This window comes from Nesoenas mayeri, assembly GCF_963082525.1.
Source record: "Nesoenas mayeri genome assembly, chromosome: 4".
Lineage (NCBI taxonomy): Eukaryota > Metazoa > Chordata > Aves > Columbiformes > Columbidae > Nesoenas > Nesoenas mayeri.
Genome location: NC_137540.1, coordinates 2,308,071 through 2,328,108, shown reverse-complemented (window position 1 = coordinate 2,328,108; position 20,038 = coordinate 2,308,071). Strand labels below are relative to the sequence as shown.

At 38.4% G+C, this 20,038-nt stretch overlaps 1 protein-coding gene across 1 annotated transcript in view; it reads left to right on the top strand.

Moving 5' to 3' along the window:
* Positions 1-20,038, top strand: part of CCSER1 (coiled-coil serine rich protein 1) — a gene marked incomplete at its 3' end in the record, with an annotated part of 374,341 nt that overhangs the window by 117,054 nt on the left and 237,249 nt on the right. Inside the window, exon 5 of the mRNA XM_080343892.1 lies at positions 9,526-9,736. Within this exon, the coding sequence (XP_080200018.1) occupies positions 9,526-9,736 (211 nt within the window). The remainder of the gene's footprint in view (positions 1-9,525; positions 9,737-20,038) is intronic.

Here is a 20,038-nt window from a genome sequence, read left to right as displayed (position 1 = left end):
CAAGATTCAGAGTCATAAGTCAGGCGGTACTAACATTCAAACATCGCACAATGTCTGTATGTGCACAGGCATATCTTTTGATTTCTTTGTTTTCTGCCTCTGAAGTCTACAGGGTGTGCTTAGATCAACATTTCAAGCTGGATTTGGCAATGGTGCGGGCCAGAAGTCAACATTTTGTGCAACTTTGATCTCAAAAGCTGGAGTGGTGCTGCTAAATGCCTTGAAAAGAAATGAATTGGCAAGTCCAGTAGTAATCTCAGTCTAGATGGAGCTTTGGACAGCAAGTTTTAACACGCACTCCAACAGTTATTAGTGCTTCATGTTATTAATGCTCTTCTGACAAAGAGTTTGCAAAATTAGTAACTGCAAATATTAATTGCTCTTTTATGTAATGTGCATTTAATGTTTCACAGCAGAAATGCTAAGAATTCTATTATAAATTAATAATCTTACTAAACTTTTAATAACTTCCTTAAAGTAATATTTCTAAGTGGTTTTTGTTTCATTATTGTATTTTTTGCAACCTTGAATAAGCTATTGGTACATGTTATAACAGTAGTGTTAAGTTAAAAGAATTTGTGTTCAAAATATTACTGAGATTTACTGCTTCAAATTCAAATATGTGCAGTGCAAAAGAATTCAGAATCAGGCATTAAATTCAAATTGTGGGCCAGGGAGATGGATCTTTTCTAAACCTGCCTAGTTTTGCACAATACTGCTCTTCGTGTTATTCTCAAGCTTAAACAAGCCTGGCATTGCAAACTAGAAGCAATTACAGGAGCTCCAAATATTCAGGTAATTCAAGTAGAGTCTCCGAAGCAGAGAATGTAACAATCAGAGAGTAAACATCTGAAATAAGTATTTAATTTTAATGTCATGATCTAAAAACCAAAGTTAAAAGGCAGGGGGCCTAATGTCCTGGAAGCGAGGGGAGAGATCAGGCATTGTAGAGAGAACGAAGCTTCTGATGGGACTGGATATGCAAGCACGTATGTGTCAAGTCATGCTGCATCAAGATGAAAATATTTTAAGTCAGAGTTCTTATTTCTTGTAATATTGGAGTTCTAGCGTGCTGCTTCCTTCTGAGTGCTAGTGTACGACTGAATATTTGGAGAGGTCTCAGTATTATTCTGAGCTTTGCTCCTTCATAGTCAACCAAACCAAGCATCTCCTTTTCATCTGCCTGATTTAAGTTTTCATAGCAGGTCACATTATTGGGGAAAGGAGGGAGGGGGGATGTTTTCTTCTGTAAGATAGCAGGACAGAAACTCCACTGCAGTGCTTTAGTCAAAGTAAACTAAATATTCGGGTTATTTTTAATGAGTTTTTTTACAGTCAAAAAGAAATAACCATTGAAGACTGAACTGGGAAAGACAGAGAAATTTCCCGTAGATGGGCTGGTTTCACCATAGGATAAAATAACACGTTTGTGCTGTGGCATGTACTGATTGATTATGTCATGTAAGAACAAAGCAATTAGGTTAATTTACACAGTAATTAGTTTATTGCTTTCTTTTTGTTTGGTCTCTAACGCCTTTGTTTAAAAAATCGAGCACGTGCTTTTGGAGGGTTTTAATTTCACTAATTAAAATCTGAGTGCACGTATTGCAACACCTGCCGTGCAAGTGAAACCCATGTGAACCAACACCAGCCCTCTAGTACTTTGGGAGGACACTCGCAAGGAAATAACACCGCAGGGTACCACAGCTTACACGCTTTCATCTCCATCTATGGCTGGCAATTAGTTCTTAATAAGTTCCCAGCCCCTATTTATGCCAGTGGCAGATTTTGTAAGTGAACACATGGAGCTGCGCAGCGCTGAGGGGAGGATTCGAGCCTCTGGAAGGTGGATGATCCCTGGGACACCGTTGTGCTTGTGGAGCTCTCACTCTCTTAGGTTGGTTTTAGGGTGACGTACGTCTGGGTGTGAGCTATTGACGTCCATGCCTGTCACTCGGCATGGACAAGATCCAGTTAATGGTTTAGCTCCAAGTATTAGACCTACAGCTCTTGAGCAGTTTTTATGCAGTTCCTCTAAAAGGAAGTTTCTTTATTTCTTCTGTTCTATATGCTTCATTTATGACCAGTTTTGGCTGGAGCCCAGGAAGTGTATATCATTGAACTGTGGGAAAAATACATATTATTTTGCATCTAAGTCTGCCGGGAACTGTTAATTATATAACAACACATTTCACATCAGTAAATGAACTGAGGAAGATTTCTTTGTTTTGTTTTGTTTTTTTTTTCTTTCTCTTTGATAACACTGCTCTTTTTCGGAGCTCAACAGCTTGTCTGGGTGTATGGTTTAACTCTTAGGTTGCACTGGGTGGTAGGAGTTGGACTCGATGGTCCTCGTGGGTGCCTTCCAGCTCGGGATGTTCTGAGAGTCTCCTCCATAATATAAAACCAAATATCTGTTTGTGTATGCACATGCACACATAGACACATATGCATGAGTACTCAGCCAGCAGGAAAACTCACTATTTGGGACCACTGTGCCAGGACCAGCATGAGCTGTTTTATCAGAAAATTCACTAAATAAGGGGTGTATTTAATTAACATTGGGGCTGGATTTCTCCTGTTGTTGTGTTGCTTTGGTTTCAATCAGGCTTTTGAAGTCACTTTGGCTGTTCATGTGTTTGTCAAGTGGAACTGGAAATTTTGTAAAAGATTAATTCCATAATGTTTCCTAAAAACCTTATAGAATAATCCAATTTAAGCATTAAAAAACTTGAGTAGATTGCTGTCTTTTAAGAATGGATATATAGTAACATGCGTGTTCTGGATTTCCTTAGAAATCATGTCCCTAAATCCATTACATTCTTTCATTTATTGATCATAAAAGAGAATTAAACATAAAAGCTCTTTTAACAATAACATTAGGTTCCAAGTATTTTATGTGATAATGAAATAGGATAGGTTTTAAAGTTACAGTTTCTTCCTGACATATTAATCGAATTTGCTACTTAAAGTAGGTGGAAGGTCTCCTCTGAATTGAAACACAACTCTTTTCTCCTCAGTGTTCTTAAACTGTTAGAGGACAATGAGAAGGTATAAATTTTCTAATCATAAATATAAAATATCAATATAAAATCTTAATATATGAATAAGTATAAAAATACCAGAATGAATGTCCATTGTGTTGATTGCATTGAAGAGTTTTGAATGTGATCTTCACTCTGCAAGCTGCATTTGTAATTACTGATTATTTTGCATGGTTATGTTATAGCACTGATTATATGTTTCTCTGTGGGAAAAAGTACAGAGCTAATGATGAACTTTAGAATCACTGGTTGGAATTTTCTGAACACCCACGGAGTTTTAATTACGTGATAGTTGTACAGGGCATCCCTTAACCCAAATGCTCAGCTCTGCTGATGTTTTTAGTCCTCTCCCTTGTAGTCCCTGGCATTGAGCTGCCATTAGATCCCATAGGCATGTGCATTTCTGCTGGTGGAGGAATGCGTGTGACTATAGCATGATGACCTACACTGCCATCTCGAGCCTGGCATGGTCGGAATCCAGGACATTTTCATATTTGGACCTAATCCAGGCAGAGTTCCCTGACTCACCTGCCCAGGATGGAGGCAGGGAGGGCTTGGGACCAAAGGAAGAGCAGGCAGAATGCTGGCTGTATTCCATGGTGGGGATTGCAGTAAATATTAATTAGACCTTTAAAACTGACTGTTATGCATCTCAGATGAACCTCTCAGCCAACACAAGGTATAACGAGTTGCCTTTTTGCTTCACAAAAGTGTTCTTAATGCTTAAGAGCTTAATCAAAGATAATACATTGGTTTGTGCAGTAGTAATGTGGCTCAGTGCTTCCCCGATGTTTAAGACAAGACTTGAAGTGAGTGCTTGTCTCCTTTATAAAGTACATGAATATTCCACTTAATTTTCTGGTCACATTGGAAGCCCATCTTACCCATCTAACTCATGTCTATGAATTTTGCCAGGCATTAAGCAAATATTTATTGCAAACTCTGCCATCCTTTTGTCTTTTAATGGATTTAACTGTACCTGTTAACATATTAATATTTCTCTTCTCACTGAAGCCTACAGTAACCATTCTGTAGCGTCTTAGTAGGGACAGAAGATGCTTTAAGTGTTTGCTTTGTTTTCTGAGCAGCATTTTGAAAAGCCTTGGTAGCAAGAAATGCTGAGCTGTACTAGGAAGTATTTGACAACTTTTTTTTTAAGTCAGGGAAACTAGCTGGGTAACTGAATGAAAGGATTGTATTTTGTGGAAGGCAGTCAGCACAAAACAGGAAAATAGTTTCAAGAATGATTCCATGCAAAAAACCCACAAACCAAAACAAGAAAAGACTCAGATGATACCAAAGCCTCAGTGCCCAGAGCCACATTGACTTTTCCCGCTTTGTCTGTAAGGCTTTATTTACTACTGCACTGGTAGTACTTGAGATTGAATAAACCCCACTGGCCTCTTCCAAGCAGCTCTTTTTTTAATGTTATCTAATGTCTGTGTAGTGTTACATTATCTTATTTGTTTCACATTCACATTTTCCTAATAGATTGCAGGAAGAAGAAAAGGGCTGAAATCTCAAGTGCTGTGTTTTTGTGTGCTGGATCAGGGGATATAAACAGAGCTCTTGACTCCTGGAGAATTTAGAGAAAGGAGAGACACGTTTGACCTGCCCTTATCAGCTGGACTTTACCAGCAGCTGAAAAATGGAGGGGTTTGGTTTTGTTTTTAATTTGATTGTATGTCTTTATGACCGTGGTATAAACCTTTGAAAGAAAAGGTTTTAATGGAAAAGGCTGACAGTCTCTTGAACTTACAGCAGCAGCCGCCATTAGTTTGTGTGCACGTTGGTGTGCGGGTACAGTTGATAGTGACAGATACCGAACGTCATTTTTCTAAAAGGCTGACCTTGAAAAACGCCAACGTCAGAGCGCCAACAGCAGATACATACCTCTAACAGCTGTAAAATGTCAAACAGTGTGCACCTTGTGACACAGTGCGGTTTAATGTTCTCAGATGTCACCCTTATAACTTTTGAAGCATTCTCTTGTAGAAGAAAAGCAACATTGACAAATTGTGTGAGACAGAGAGAGGTGTAAATTTTTACGCCGAAGCACGCTAATGTAGCTAATTAGCCAAGAGTTGATGTTCTAGCTACCTTTTTATCTTCTCTGTATTGCAAAGGCTGCGTTTTCAGAACTCTGCTTGCCCAGAGCCTGAGAATATTTAGGCACCGAGCAGTACATTATTTGCTATTTCCTTCGGAATATTTAGGAACATACTTTTAGAAGTCTGTCTCAGTTTTGCTAAATATAGGGAAAAGACTGTTTTTCTTTTCCTTTTTTCTGAAATGTGTCCATATATTTCAGTTGTAAACTGTTTGGGATAGAACATGTCTCTTACTAAGGGGATTAGTAAGAGATTACTGAGAGATGGAGATTCAGTCTGGGGTGATTGTAGGTCTTGACTGTAATGTACATATTGTAAAGGAGCCACAGGGTGCTTTGAACTGAATTTGGAAGTGTTTGAGGCAGGCAGGTTTTTCTCTGAGAATCAGAAGTAATTGGTCCTCTGTGTCTTACGTGGTCCAGCTGTGGGACCTTTCTCAAAGGAGCAGTTAGTGATTTTTCTAAGAGAGGATCCGTTTCATCTATTTGCTGGTGCTGATTCTGAATGAGAGATAAAAGTGTGGGTTGAAGGCTGTCTAGATTTATGTCAAAAATTCAGGATAGTTAACTTCTGTATGGAGCTGAAATATTTCTGAAGATCAAATTTATATATGTTTATATATGTGTGTGTGTGAAATTTATAACTATACATATATGAAATATGTATGTGTGCATATTTATATACACATGATGTATTTATATGTGGCTATGTACACACAGAGTTGCACACTCAAGCACTGCAAATAAGTGATTCAAGGCTTTTTCTAAGACCCTGCTTTAGAAGATAAGCCCTCAGGGAAGAAAGCAAGCAAGTCTGTTGAGCTCTTGCCACCGAGGTTGGGGTCTTCCCGATGCCCTCAGTGGTACGTGAGCCCTTTTCTGTTAAGCCAGGATCAAGAAGAGCAAACTCTGTGGGACCAATTGTGTTAGTTCCGGCTAATTCTGCTCTAGCAACGTGTTGAGCGCTGCTGATGAAAACTAAGAAGATTAAACTCCACATAATCTGGGGATCTTTATGTAAGTGAAGTTCAAATTACCATAAGCTCCTCAAATCATTGATCTGAGGATCAGTAAGGCAAGAGTAACTCAAAGGGGAAGAATAACTCAAAGTAGCTCAAGTTGCACATCATCTTTGGTTCTTTTTTTTCTTCTCCCTTTCCAGTAAAACCCTTTAAATATGCTTTGGAAGAAGAGAATTGTTTTTGTTGTACCCTCTTAAGGGAACGAAGCTTTGAAAGGAACTGCACAGTTGTGTCTGTTCCTCAGTTAGTTCACATCCAGTTGCTTTGGACTTATAGAGGCTATTAAAGTGCTGAAAGTCACTGATTATGTTAATGCTATCTCATTATTTCGATAAAGATTGCTTTTGCTAAATGCGGGTATTGTAGCTTCTGATTTTTAGAAGGAAATATATCCATGATGTTCAATGGATAGGTCCACATACAACAGAAACAAGCCAGCTGCCTCAAAGTGCCATCACGTTGCACAGGTTTTCACCCTATTTAATGTTTACAAATTTGTAACAAATTTTCTGTGGATTTTCAGACCTTCTGGTGACAGTAATTCTAGTGCTATTAAGCTTGCTGTTCTCTGGTGCCGTTTGTGGTCCCCCTGGATGTAACATGCAGCTGTATGACAAGTATCGCACCGGCTTTAGGTTGACCCCATTTGAGGCAGGGGATCATTGGGAAGAGTGATGGCTGCGCTGGGTCGAGCCGTTTCACAAGTGCTTTAACACTGCCTGGCAGCCAGTGCCCGTGAACATTGTCAAATGTGCTTTTATTAAAGCAGGGATGTAGCCCCACTGTGTGTGTGTGTCAAGTGAATTTAGAGCTCAGACAAGAGCTCTAAATATTTGAAAGTGATCCAATTTTCTGAAATATTTTATGTCGATAATAGTATAGAATTAATGCTCATTTCAATGAAATACATTGTCTTTAGTTGTTAAAACAGACCTTTTTATCCGCAGTTTTAGAAGTTTGTCACATAGCGTTTGACTGTGAAATGTTTTTATTACAATAAATGCATCTTTGGAAGGCGGAGGCCACATGTAAGGAGCTCCTGCCCCGCCAGTTGAGCCATCAACCCCTTCTTCAGCCTCAGGGGCAAAGTGTTTTACAATTTTCCTTAGGAGAAACTTCTAATTTTAGTAAGAACTTTTTTTTTTCCTTGCTAAATCTCTACTGCTACTTGGAGATGAATTGTGGTGGATTACCATAATAATACTGTAATAGACCACCTGGACATTGTTACTAATGAACTCGATGAAATATGAGTTCTGGAATTAATTTTAAATGAGCTTTTTCTCGCAGTGGGTAGAAGGAGGCAGGTCAGACAGGGAAGAGCTTTGCTGGCACAGATCAGCTGTATCTTTGCACATAGTTCAGAGGTGCTGTGTGATCTGAACGCTCAGTGTATGCTAAATCTGAGTTGCCTTTTTCCAATAACAATTGAGTTTGATATATTTTTTGACTCCTATGGCCATTATTGTGGTACTTTTCAGACTTTAGTACAAGATTCTGTATTTGTATTACCCAAGCTGAGACTCCAATAGTTTGAATATGGCTTTTCTGAATGTTTAAAAGTGGCCTGTGTTATGAAACTTCAGTTAAAAGTTGTTTTTTCTTTGCATGATTTATACCTGAGGATTCTTTAGTAAGGGTTGTGAATCAGCAGTGGCTTCATATCCTTCAGTCAAAAGCACCTTTACCATCCACCTCAGATTATTATTTTAAAGGATGCAAAATATTCTACTTACAAAGTTATTTCAATGTATTTAAAAATTAAAACAGACTAATTTCATACTTTCATGAGACTCTTGAAAAGCCTGAATTAGCAATTTTTAGTTCCATTGGCCATCATGAGCATCTGCTCATACCCATGATCTCTGCGGTGCGTTCCTTGATCTAACATGTTGTTCCTCCTGCACATTATATAGCTTGCAAAACAGAAAAATGAGCCATCCATAAAAGATAATTCTAATAGCCTCACTTTCCATTTGTTAGGATGGCATTGGGAATTGCTTATCTTGAGAAATCACATTGGTCCCTTTTTGTATGCAGTTCCTATGAACCCAAAGTTAATTAAAGAAAATTTCACGTGGAAAAATCTTCTTTGTCCTTCCAAAATATGGCCATACTTAAAATTCACAGCCAGTGTGGTGTTGCATGAAAATTCAAATGGAACAGAAAATTGGAACTATACATTAAATGAAGAATAATTGTCATTTTCTTCACCACTTATGCTAACGTCTTTAACTGTAGTGAATTAATTTAGTATGGATGTGGATGTCATGCATTGCTGTTACAACACTTTTGTAATTTAGTAGTCATTAATATACCACTATTGCACAGTGCAACCACGTTCTTGGATTTATTCTCCATTCAGATTTGTCCTTTTTCCCAGCTGGTTGAAGAGAAAATTCCATTGTATAGAATAGCAGGATCATTTTGTGTCACTGGGCCAGCCCAGAAGGAACTATTTTCTGTGGCAGTTTTTGTTTTGGGTTCTAAGTCCAAGTATTTGGAAGAACGTGATTTACCTCTTTAAAGTGCACAACCTGGAATATTGTGTCCAGCTGTGGCCCCTCAGTTCCAGCAGGACAGGGAACTGCTGGAGAGAGTCCAGCGCAGCCACCAAGATGCTGCAGGGAGTGGAGCATCTCCCGTGTGAGGAAAGGCTGAGGGAGCTGGGGCTCTGGAGCTGGACAAGTGGACACTGAGGGGTGACCTCATTAATCTTTACACATATATAAAGGGTGAGTGTCAGGAGGATGGAGCCAGGCTCTTCTCAGTGACAATCAATGATAGGACAAGGGGCAATGGGTTCAAACTGGAATGCAAGAGGTTCCACTTAAATATGAGATGAAACTTCTTCCCAGTGAGGGTGTCAGAGCCTGGCCCAGGCTGCCTGGGGAGGTTGTGGAGTCTCCTTCTCTGCAGACATTCCAACCCGCCTGGACACCTTCCTGTGCAACCTCATCTGGGTGTTCCTGCTCCATGGGGGGATTGCACTGGATGAACTTTCCAGGTCCCTTCCAACTCCTGACATTCTGGGATTCTGTGATGACAGATTCATGTTTCGTAGAGCTGAACTGAAATAAAATAGACCCACAGGATATTTTGCTTGAAGAAAATGGCTTTCTTTTGAGGGGTGTGAGATAGAGCACGGTTTCAATTCCTGTAGATAACAGTACATTTATAAATGCATGTTTTATTGCTAACACCATATGGCTACACATACATTAAAAAGGCCATTTGTACCAGCAGGCTTGAAAAGCGAATGTCTAATTTACCTTTAATGTCAAGGAACTAGGAGCCAAAAATTCTTGATTTTCATATTTCAGTGTTGATTTTCTGTTTTCCCTTGAAGGAACCTGTCTCTGAAGCTGTCGAAGGAGGTAGAGCCGGGGGACCCCAGGCACCCCCGTGTCACCCCACTCCCCAGCAGCCCCAGCGTGGAGTGGCCCTTTCCCAGCCTGGAGGAAGGGGGAGGCATCGAGTCTTTGCCCTTCAGATTGATGCTGCAGGATTGCACAGCTGTGAAGACATTGCTCCTGAAAATGAGGAGGGTTCTTCAAGAGGTAATCACCAACTCATTTGTTAATTTAATAGCTTTCAGCAGCAGAAAAGGGTCAGGAAAAAAAATTATGGACTTGATGTCCTTTAATATGTCTTGAATGCATGGAGTTGATGCGGAAATATGAATAGTCACGGTAGAAGTCAGAAAGTTTCTACTACAGCAGAATTTCCCTGATGCTGCCATCTTGGTGTGCAGAGTATAAAGCTTCTCTTGAGCTTTTACCAAAAAGGAGGTGGGAGAGATGAACTGCTTCAGATCAAAATAAATGGTATTGTTTTCCTGTGCTTTAGGGCTTTTCAGTTTTCTTACTACATTTGTTAATCAGTAGGAATTTGGATGCAGTTTATTCAAAAAAGAGATGCAAAGGAAAATATGTTCTCTTAATTAACAGTACTAAAATAAAGGTTACTAGCTTGAGTTTGTAATCGACGGCTGAAATCAGATTTCTTAGGCCATTCTAATAATTTCAAGAGTCGTGGCTTGTCCTGTCCTGCTATGTTCTCCTGCCTTCCCCATGGACTGCTGATGTGGCTTTGAAAATGTTCTTTTGCATCCAGTTCCCTTTGGTATTTTGGAAGAAATCAAGTTATTATTGGGTTGAGGGTTTTTTGCCACTCTCCAGCTGTGAAGCTTTAACTCAGATGCAGTTTTGACAAGCTTTCATCTCCGTGTTAGTGAATTGCAGCACGCGTTGTCTTTGTGATCTACAGGAAAGAGAAAATGTTGGTTTGTTTTATTATTTATATAGTGCATAGAATTACACAATACTTAAGGTTCAGAAGGCTTGCTGGAGGTCCAACTATTCTACTCAAAGTAAGGCCAGCTTAGAACAGGTTGGTCAGGTCCTTCTCTGCTTAAGCTTTTTGTATCTTAATGGGGCTTCCACATAATCTCTGGTCAGCTGTTCCAATATTTCACTGCACCATTGCCATTTTTTTCTGTAAAATATAATCAGGATTTCCCTTTGTTGCAACTTTATCATATGATGGAGTGCTAGTCACTTAACAGAGACATTTGAAATACCAAAATAAGGCATTGGCAAGTTGTTTTGTTCTGGTTTCTGCTCACTTTTTGATCATCTGTATCTAAATTCAACCAGTTGTCCTGTCTGAGAGGTTTGTCAAAGGTTTGGCCGTGATACTCCTCATAAAGAGCATGTTTTTGCTGGCTGGCAAGCCTCACGCCTTCCAGTTTCCTTCAGTTCTCTGGAAGTTTTATGTATCCTGTTGGGCTTCTTAATGGGCTGTTTTGCTGAATACAGAATTGAAATCATTAATTCTCCATCAGTTCCTGCTTATATAATGTCAGAATATAGAGTGAATTTAAAGGTTCTTGTTGACGGAGAAGGATTTGTAACCCTGTTATATATGGAAATAAATAATAAGATTGTTAATGTTACATGACATAGCAGTCTAACATTCAGCTGGTACCACTGGCAGCATGCTCTGGAGCTTGTGCTGTCAATAACTCTATGTTTTGCTCAGAAAAGTTCTTTCTTACCATGATGGTAAGCGTAAGAATTTTATTTTTAACTTACCAAGTTCCATTAAACTTACATAAGAATCTACTGTGATTTTCTATATGGAGAGAGATACGTTGCGCCTTATAGTACTTAATCTTTTAAAACATTCACCAGCTGATCACCAGGAAAGGAACACAAGGTATTTCATTTGACTCACTGGAATTGCATGTCTCGTTACTAATACCTCCCTATGCAACTCAGAATTATTTCATTTCTTCATCTTAATCGTTCAGTCCTTTACTTGCTTGTTCCTTTCTTCTCATAATTTCTATCTCCCCATCAGACTGGAACACGAAGTGGTTTTGTCTTGCCTTCCTTAGGAAAACAAAATGGCTTTTTTCTAATTCTACAGTTGGGTATGTGTTGTAATTTACCTCCCTGTTTTTCAGCACCTTTGAGATGGAGGATCCTGGTAGTATAATAGTACGCATTGTTCTAGTACACAGCTAAACAAGACTCTTAAATAACTAGAATGAAATGACCAGCCTTCTGATTATCAGAAACTTTGTTACCTTGAGTTCTTATTTGTATTTTCTTTTTAATGAGCACTTGTATAGTATCGGTGATAGAAAAGATATGGAGAATACTGTAAAAAGATATGGGAGTATCCTTTTTAGTAGCCCAGCTGAGAAATAGCTGTTTGATACGTATTGCAATATTCCAGTTCTACTGATAATCAATACACATGCAAATGCTTGAAACAAAAAATTACTTTGCAAGGTCATAGTTAAAGTACAGAGTTTTCATATCTCCATAGAGAGTTAACAAACCCATCCACTAAACAGTGGGCATCACCCATGGTGTAATTGCAGGAAAGTGAAAGAGCAGTTACAACACAATACTCCCAGTTAGTCTTTAAAACGTGCTTAAATGTTAAGCCAAAACCAGAACATGTTTCAAAAGAACAACCAAAGAGAAAATGACCTTGACAAATATTACAAAGTGATATTGGAATGACACAACTTGATTATCTCCACAAATACAGACATTTATGCATTTATGTCACTTTTAAAGTATTATTGAAAGATCCCAGGAAAATATAATTCCATCAAATTGAAATATTGTGCTGAAGAATCTGATAAATAAGTTACATGAGCACATTTGGCAGGCAGTTTCCATGGAGAAGGTACCCGGCTTCCATTGTAACCAGATGTGATTTCTTCATCCAGAAATCACTTCTGTCCAAACCAATATTATAAATCAAACTCACAACAGTACAAAATTAAAAGACGTGAAAGAAAAATTCTTTCCTTACAGTAGAATCTCATGTGTTTTTAGATGTAGTCAAACACAGTCTCTGGCAGGCTTATATGGCACGGAAGTGAAATATTCTGTGCCTGTAACAGTATGAAGTAAGTATATTTATTTATAAAAATAATAATATGTCACATGTTTTCTTCCACTTCAAAAATATATCTAAACCATACAATCTTCATGGGAAAAATTACACCTGAGTTATCAGAAGAAAGCTGCAGTATTTCTGTTTTATAGCTGATGTTACCCATAGAAGAAAAAATTACAGTAGTGTACACCACTTTATTGAAAAATAATATGTTAATTGAGTTAAAATATTAACCTCGTTATTCAATATAATCATTCTTCTTAAGCACCGAGCACTGCTTCTAAGGAACAATGTAATTATGATCTGCCAAAATGTAATTCTAGCTACTAAAATATGCTATTTTTTTTTTTGGTTGCAGTTGCTTGTAATTGAAGAATCTAAATGGAAGAAGTGCACACAGTATATTGTGTACTGTGCTACAGATTTATGAAGCTGTGAGTTTAGTTAGTTATTAGTCTTATAATGAAAAGGGAAATCAAAGCCATGGCAGTAACTTGCAAGATTGACAATGTTATTAGGTAATAGATTGAGTAAAAGACTAATGAATGATCATTTAATTAAGAGAATTACCATTTCACTTTCAGTGAAAAAGCCTTGAAAATGCCTACTAATAATTCTCTATAGCTTTGGCCACACAAATGTCAGGAGGCAGGTTATCCCCTCGTGTTCTCACGAGCTCGTTGGCCAAAGCCGAGGGTCGTTCTTGGTCTCCCTTTTCTCTCCATCTCTCTCATGTGTCTTGAACTGGGGTTTGTGTTGGTTTGTTTTGTTTTTCCTTCAACTCCGAATCTGTGTCATCTTTGCTCCTCCATATGCCGTGCTTAGTTCTCTATGTTTTAGTAGATTTCTGGCCACTAACTGATTGCGTGTAGTCAATTAATTTCTGACAATTTCTGATACGGTTTTGGTTTTCTGCCTGGTAAGAGAGGGTCTCTATGCTGAAATAAACAGTGAACAAATACAGCTGTTCTGGGAAGGAATTCGTTTAGTCAGTGCTAATGGGTTCATGTTCAAACTTCACATGTTAAACTTGATGAGTTTTACTGAATGTCCCAGTAAAGAGGAAATCTTTCCCACCCTTAAGCTTATTTCAATAGGTCATATTTTCCCTGTATTTATGGAATACATAGGTTATCAGCTACATAATTCTACTTTTAGGTGGTTTTATGGGGCTATCAGAAGTGACCTTAGTGGTTGCTAATCTAGATAATTAAGATGCCTCGATTGTATGTTTGTGTAATTTGGAATATAAATTATTGAGTTCAAGCCCATGTGTCTTTCTCAGCTCTGCAAAACACCGTGCAGGCTGCAGAGCTTTGGAAATTGAAGCTAATAGCTACAATTAGCAATAGAGATAAGTCACTCCGGACATACCTTGCATACCGTGTTTTGCTAATTAATCATTTATTTTACTGAGGGAAATCGCAGCTGTCTGTGGCTCTCATGACAACTTCATGCGTCCAATGCAGTGGGTTTAGATTGTGCTTGAAAAAATGAGAAATTTATGTCAAAATGACATAAGTGTTTGTGATATTTTGTAGCCTGATTGCTAAGCAATATGGAATCAGCCTTAAAAATATGGTTTTTAAAGACATGGAGGTATTTACTGCCGTCCACTGTGAAATGCATTGTGTTTACTAATATTGTCTGTTAGGTACTGCGAGCAATTGCAAGTTTAATACCCTGTAAAATACTGCAGGTTTTCTTCCTTTAAATAACTTGAAAATTAACCACTGTAGCATTACTGATTTTATTCAACAACTCTGCATTTAACACAGTCCCTTTTATCAAGTAATTCATGCTGGAAATTGGTAATTTCTTCATTTCATGGTGTGTTGGCACTGCATATACCCATAAATTTAAATAACTAATAATAAAAATGTACTAGATTTAGTAACAGGCTTTAACTTTATCGAAGATGTTTTATTTTAAGCTAATCCATTATAAGGTATTTAATAGGAACAAACTCAGTATTTGCTATTTAGCATCCTCAAGGTACAAGAAAACTCTTTTTCCCCATATGTTTTAGGCGAGCTACATAGAGCATCCAACATTGTCATCCTGCATGCTGACCTTGACATGTTTAGTGCTCTGAAATAGGTTCTAATGCTGCAGTTCCAGTCGCAGCCTTAGTTCAGATAATAAAAATGGTGCTGGAGAACTGTCAGACTATTTCAGTATATGCCATATAGATTTCAGTATGTACAATACAGATTTCAGTATGTGCAACGTTTAAAATTTCTCTAAAGTGTTAAGAGTTGTTTAATGGCACTTGTGAAAGCCATTTTCCCCACAAATCAAGGTGTGTTCTCCACTGGTCCATTTAGAAGGTCTTGTTTTGTAGAAACTGAGCTGTTTGAGGGATTATTTTAAAGATGAAGGGTTAAGAAAAAGGTGTATATGTCTGTATCTAAGAATCATAGAATCGTTCAGTAGACTTTTATTAGTATTATTACTAATTTCATTAATCCTGAAAAATGGAAAATTTATCTCCTGTTTATGTTCTTTTGTGACCTAGTGGCTTAATCTTCGTTGCCTACGCATGTCTGTGTGCTGCAGCCTTATTGAAACCAGCTTCAGCATGAACTATCTTGTCCTCCCACATGTAGAGGTTGTGTTGATATATGTATCTACTCCATGCATTCAGAAGGCAAGCGATGAACTGCTTTCCTTCTTCTCCTGGGGTTGCCTGGACGAACCATTTTCACTGGCCAGCACAAGTGCTCCGGGTCGGTGCGGTTTGCACAGCGCGCTGCCCCGGCCTCCCCCAAGCCAAGGTTTTAGAGCACCTTGCAGAGAAACATTAAAAATAGCAACCCCGTTAATACGTAATGTCCCAATATCAGCAGTTCTGCACAATTGGCTGTGATTAACTTGTGGCCGAAGACCATAAAATTACAACAGCTACAAAAATGAAGCCGTTTTCCCATTTAGTTCTTCCACAGTTTTGATGAGTTGCTGCAGCTAGATCCCACCCTACACTCCTTGGCGATGGACCCCATCACACCAGTTCCATTTTCTGATAAATCTGCAAATATGAAAAAGTGCATTGCAAAATAACGAGCAAGCAGTGGAAGAAATCCAGGATGTGTGTTAAAGTCTGTAGAAGGAATTGATTGTACTGAGTTTTTAGAGCTTGTGAGTAATGTTGAGCTAACTGATACATACAGTACAGACGGTAGATGGAAGAGTTTTTGATAAGAAAATTAATAATACTGTCAGATCTAACAAATTTCCCAATGAGTTAACCAGTTCTTTTAACAGAAAGCAATTGGAAATGGAGATGGGATGAAGACAAGTGCACAATACCCAAGCTGCACTGTAATTGAATTTCCTGCAAATTTACTAGGGTTGTAGATATGAAAATACCAACTCACCAAGCAGTTTTGTAACTTCCAAAGGAGCATTTAGGATGAGAGTTATAGCTAGAACCATTGCCTTCCAGTCCAGTAGGTTAAAACCAAAAAGAATTATCCTCATTTAAACAGTTTCTGAACTTCTGAAGTTTCACAGTCCTGTATTCCCACTCTATTAAGATTTCTTGTTCCTCATGATGGGTTTCAGAGATTTACTGATGTGGAAAAAACGACTGGGTGTATAGATAAAGCAGTAAAACTCATAGTATGCAACCGTTGCCATAAATGGATGTACGAAAAGAACAAGAATGTAATAGATTAAAATGTAGGTCTAGTGTTCATGTAGCAGAGCACCCACTGTGCATGTCGTTACTCACCTGGATATTTGTGTTTTCATATGACCATATACATGATTTGGCAGAATTTAAATTTAATCTCTTAATTAATTTTCCCTTATTCTTGGTCAGCCAGAATTTATGAAAAACTGCTCCTGTAGTCGCAGGAGCAATTCTCCCCGTTTCCAGCACAGATCTTGGCATAGCGCTCGGCCACACATCTATTTAGTGTTGTCTCTGCCATTAATTTGTAGCCCAGGTCGTTAGAACAGTGCCGATCATTTTCCTAGTGGAAGACAGAAAAGGTATTAGAATGGTTGAGGTAGCAAACTTACATAAATCCCTGATTTTGGCCAAAATAGTAGTGCTGATTTTGTGTAGTCTGGCTCCACTTTAATTCATGAATGAAGCGATTCATTTGGAGGGTGCAGTGGGTGATAGGAAAGGAAACCTCAAGACAGTAATCATCCAGCTTATGGATGAAAAATGCAAAGTTAGCTCATGCCTAGCATTTAATTGATTTCTTTATTTTTAATTTACATTGAAAACTCACCTCTGTTTTCACTCCTGGAGTCAGTAAAACGTTTGAGGAAATAGTCAGGTAAAAGCAATATCCTCCTATACAAGCTTAAAAGAGAGGATTCTTCTTTTATCAGCTGTTCTTTTGTCAAGTCTGTGTGAAGATAATCTAGATCAGAACAACGATGAGTGCAGAAATAACTGATGTTGCTCAGTAGAAACCGAGCAAGTCATAAAGCAGCCAAGCAAATATGCAGTTTGATGGCTAACCAGGATGCAGGTAACTAGAACAAATGGCTAGCCAAGGATCGCTTATATTCCTGCATTTTTATTTCTCTGATGCGACTCTGTCTTTCATGTTCCTATTCGGCAAATCATTGCATCTGTGTTGGTTTTAACATTTAACTGCAAATTCTTGCCATGACCTGGAATATAGTTGCGCAAAAGAGAAGGCCTGAAAGACCCAAAAATAGGAATGAGAGCAAAGTGTTGAAATATGAAGGAAAAGCACAGCACAGAAATGCTTTGCTGGAAGGGCACTTGGTTGAGCCTGACAATCCTGCTTCTGTATTTGGCATTTGCTGAAGCAAGTAATTGATCCTGACAGTAATTCACCAGTACTGCAGGAATCTTATTTCACCAAGATTAACACCCTCTCCCTTGTTTCTAAGAGCAAATACACTTTATTTCTTGTTTCTGGATCTGTCACCTGTCTCAGTGCTCTGCCTGTGGTTTGTGTGTGTGTACTTTAGGGAGTGGTGGTTATGAACTCCAGGAATAAGATCTAGCAGCTGAGCTTTGAACTTTGTGAAGTGTGTTTGTTTTTACTAAGCACCGTTGCATCGTGTGCAAGTTGAGCCTCGGGTCTGCTGCCCCGATTGCTGCTGGGGTTAAAACTTCTACTGCTTTAGCGAATCAAGAACTATTTTCTCCTTAATGCTGTCTCCTATTGTAACACTGTGAGCTGCAGTTGCAAGAGAAAGCAAGATGACAGAGGGGAAAAAAGAACTGAAGTGTTTGTGCTTATATAACTTATCCTGAGGTAGGACATTGCTGGTGATGGGATGGCAACAGTTAACTTCAAACAAGAAGAGTGTGTTTCTGTTTTGTTGAGTTTTTTCTTTCTATATTAGGTTTTTAAGGCAGAGCTTTATTTAGAGAGGTGTCTGCCCAGCAGAATGCATTGATAGCTTTAATATTGGTGAAGAGAAGAGAAGAGATCGTGTACCGCTGGATACCAGCAAAGGGGCCGCTTGTGCTGAAACATGGTATTTAGTGTCACACCATGACTGGCTAAGTACAACTGCAATCAAAATTAATGACAACTAGGCTAATTTTTAAAGATAACTCAAAAACAGAATCACCGAAGCAGTTGGTTTAGAAACAATACACAGCATGGGAAGATTTATGGTGATTTATTCTGCCAAGTTGCTACTTCTTTCTATTTCATAACTTCTAGCAAATGTTTCCTGTAGTCTTAGTTTGTCATTTGAGAAAGATGATAGAAACCTAGGAGATTTTCATCTGCTGCTTTCTCATTCACATACATGAGCTAGAACAGACAACTAACTAGACGTTTCTTCCTACAGGAGGGCTAGTGTTTATGGGCCACATATGTCTGACTTGTGTTTTCCCATGACAAGCCTTTTCAAATGATGAACTTGTTTCCTTTCTGATGCTCACACAGACATTTTCTGCATTAGCAGATTGCAGAGCCAAGCAAGTTTCACAGCATGACAGACCAAACTCCAAACACTGTTGCTGAACATAGGGGGAAGATGAAATCATCCTCCTTAGAATTTGTGTCAGTCATTATATGTGATGGCGAGCTTTAACTTTAAATTGGGGCTTAGTGGAATAAAAATAGCTGGGAATAAAATTAAAACTAGCCTATTTGCATGGAATACTCCTTCTGTAAAGTTATAAGCAAGAACCCAGAGGTGGCAAAATATATATCATTTTCAGCCTGGAGAAAGATTGATAGCCTTAAAATATGTCTTATCATGCCAAAAATTATCTTTATGCTAATGGACGTTCCATATAATATTGCCTATAGGTAATTAGAAGTTATGAAAGAGGGCAGGAGACCTTGAGTTCACATTAATGAAGTGGTAGAGTGAGGGAGGATAGAGAATAGCTAATGTGTACTGCTGTCTGGCAGACGTTGTGAAAGATTATTGGAAGAATATTTAATTTTGATACTAAATCAAAATAGTGGTAGGAAGTGAAAGATAAATTTCTTTGCCTTCTTAAAAAAGGGAAAAAATAAATCTTCTTTGGCTGTTTTTAATGATAGTTTCAATAATAGTTGAAGGCTCTACTTTTAGCTGCTTCTCTCACTGAGAAGAGTCTCTCAAAGATGTGGGGACATTTGAGGCTGGTTTTAAATATTGTAAATATTACCTTCTATTTATCAGAGAAAACGGAGAGGAAAATACCCAAGTGTGTGTGAGGGGAAAGAGAAGTTATAGGCACTGGAAAGGAGTGGGCAACTGAGAATGAATTAAATCCATTGGTATCAGACTATAAGGAACAGGAACCATCCTTCTTGGAGCAGTTTGCTAAAATGTACCCAGGAAGGAAACGAGACTACAAGAATTGAAAGATTTCTTTGAAGCATTATGTATATTACATATTAAAGGTAAAACAGGAACATATTATTAAAGGACTTAGGTGGAACAGTTTGTTTACAGACATGGTACACTGATTTCTGAGAAACACAGTGTTAGGGCTGGCAGTGTGTGTCCTCGAGCTTCCTCATGTGATTTCTCTAAGTAAAAAATTGCGTATTATAGGACTGAGTGACAATGGCATTTTGAGTTCACCCCTAAATGCTGCGCCGGTGCCATTTTCAGTCCATGGTGCTGCCGGAACTTGGGCAGGTTTGGGTCAATTTACCCAGGTTTACTGTACCAATAACAGACAAACTTGAACAAACACCATGCTGTTGAATTTTTGTGGTACTAGAGAACAACAAGCTGGAGCAGATTTTCTCTGAATGTGTTTGCTGTGGTAGAGCTACTCACATGGAGGAATATATTATATTTTCAATATACAAAAAGAGAGAGCCGTTTTCCCGTATGCTACTTCCATTGTTGTAGTCTTTAATGAAAACATCTTGAATAGGAATTAAAAACTAAAAGTAAGAGAAACCCACAAGCAAAAAAATCCAATCCGGTTTATGTGGAATTCTCCTTACCTGTTAGACAAGAAAGCCTGAATTTCCATT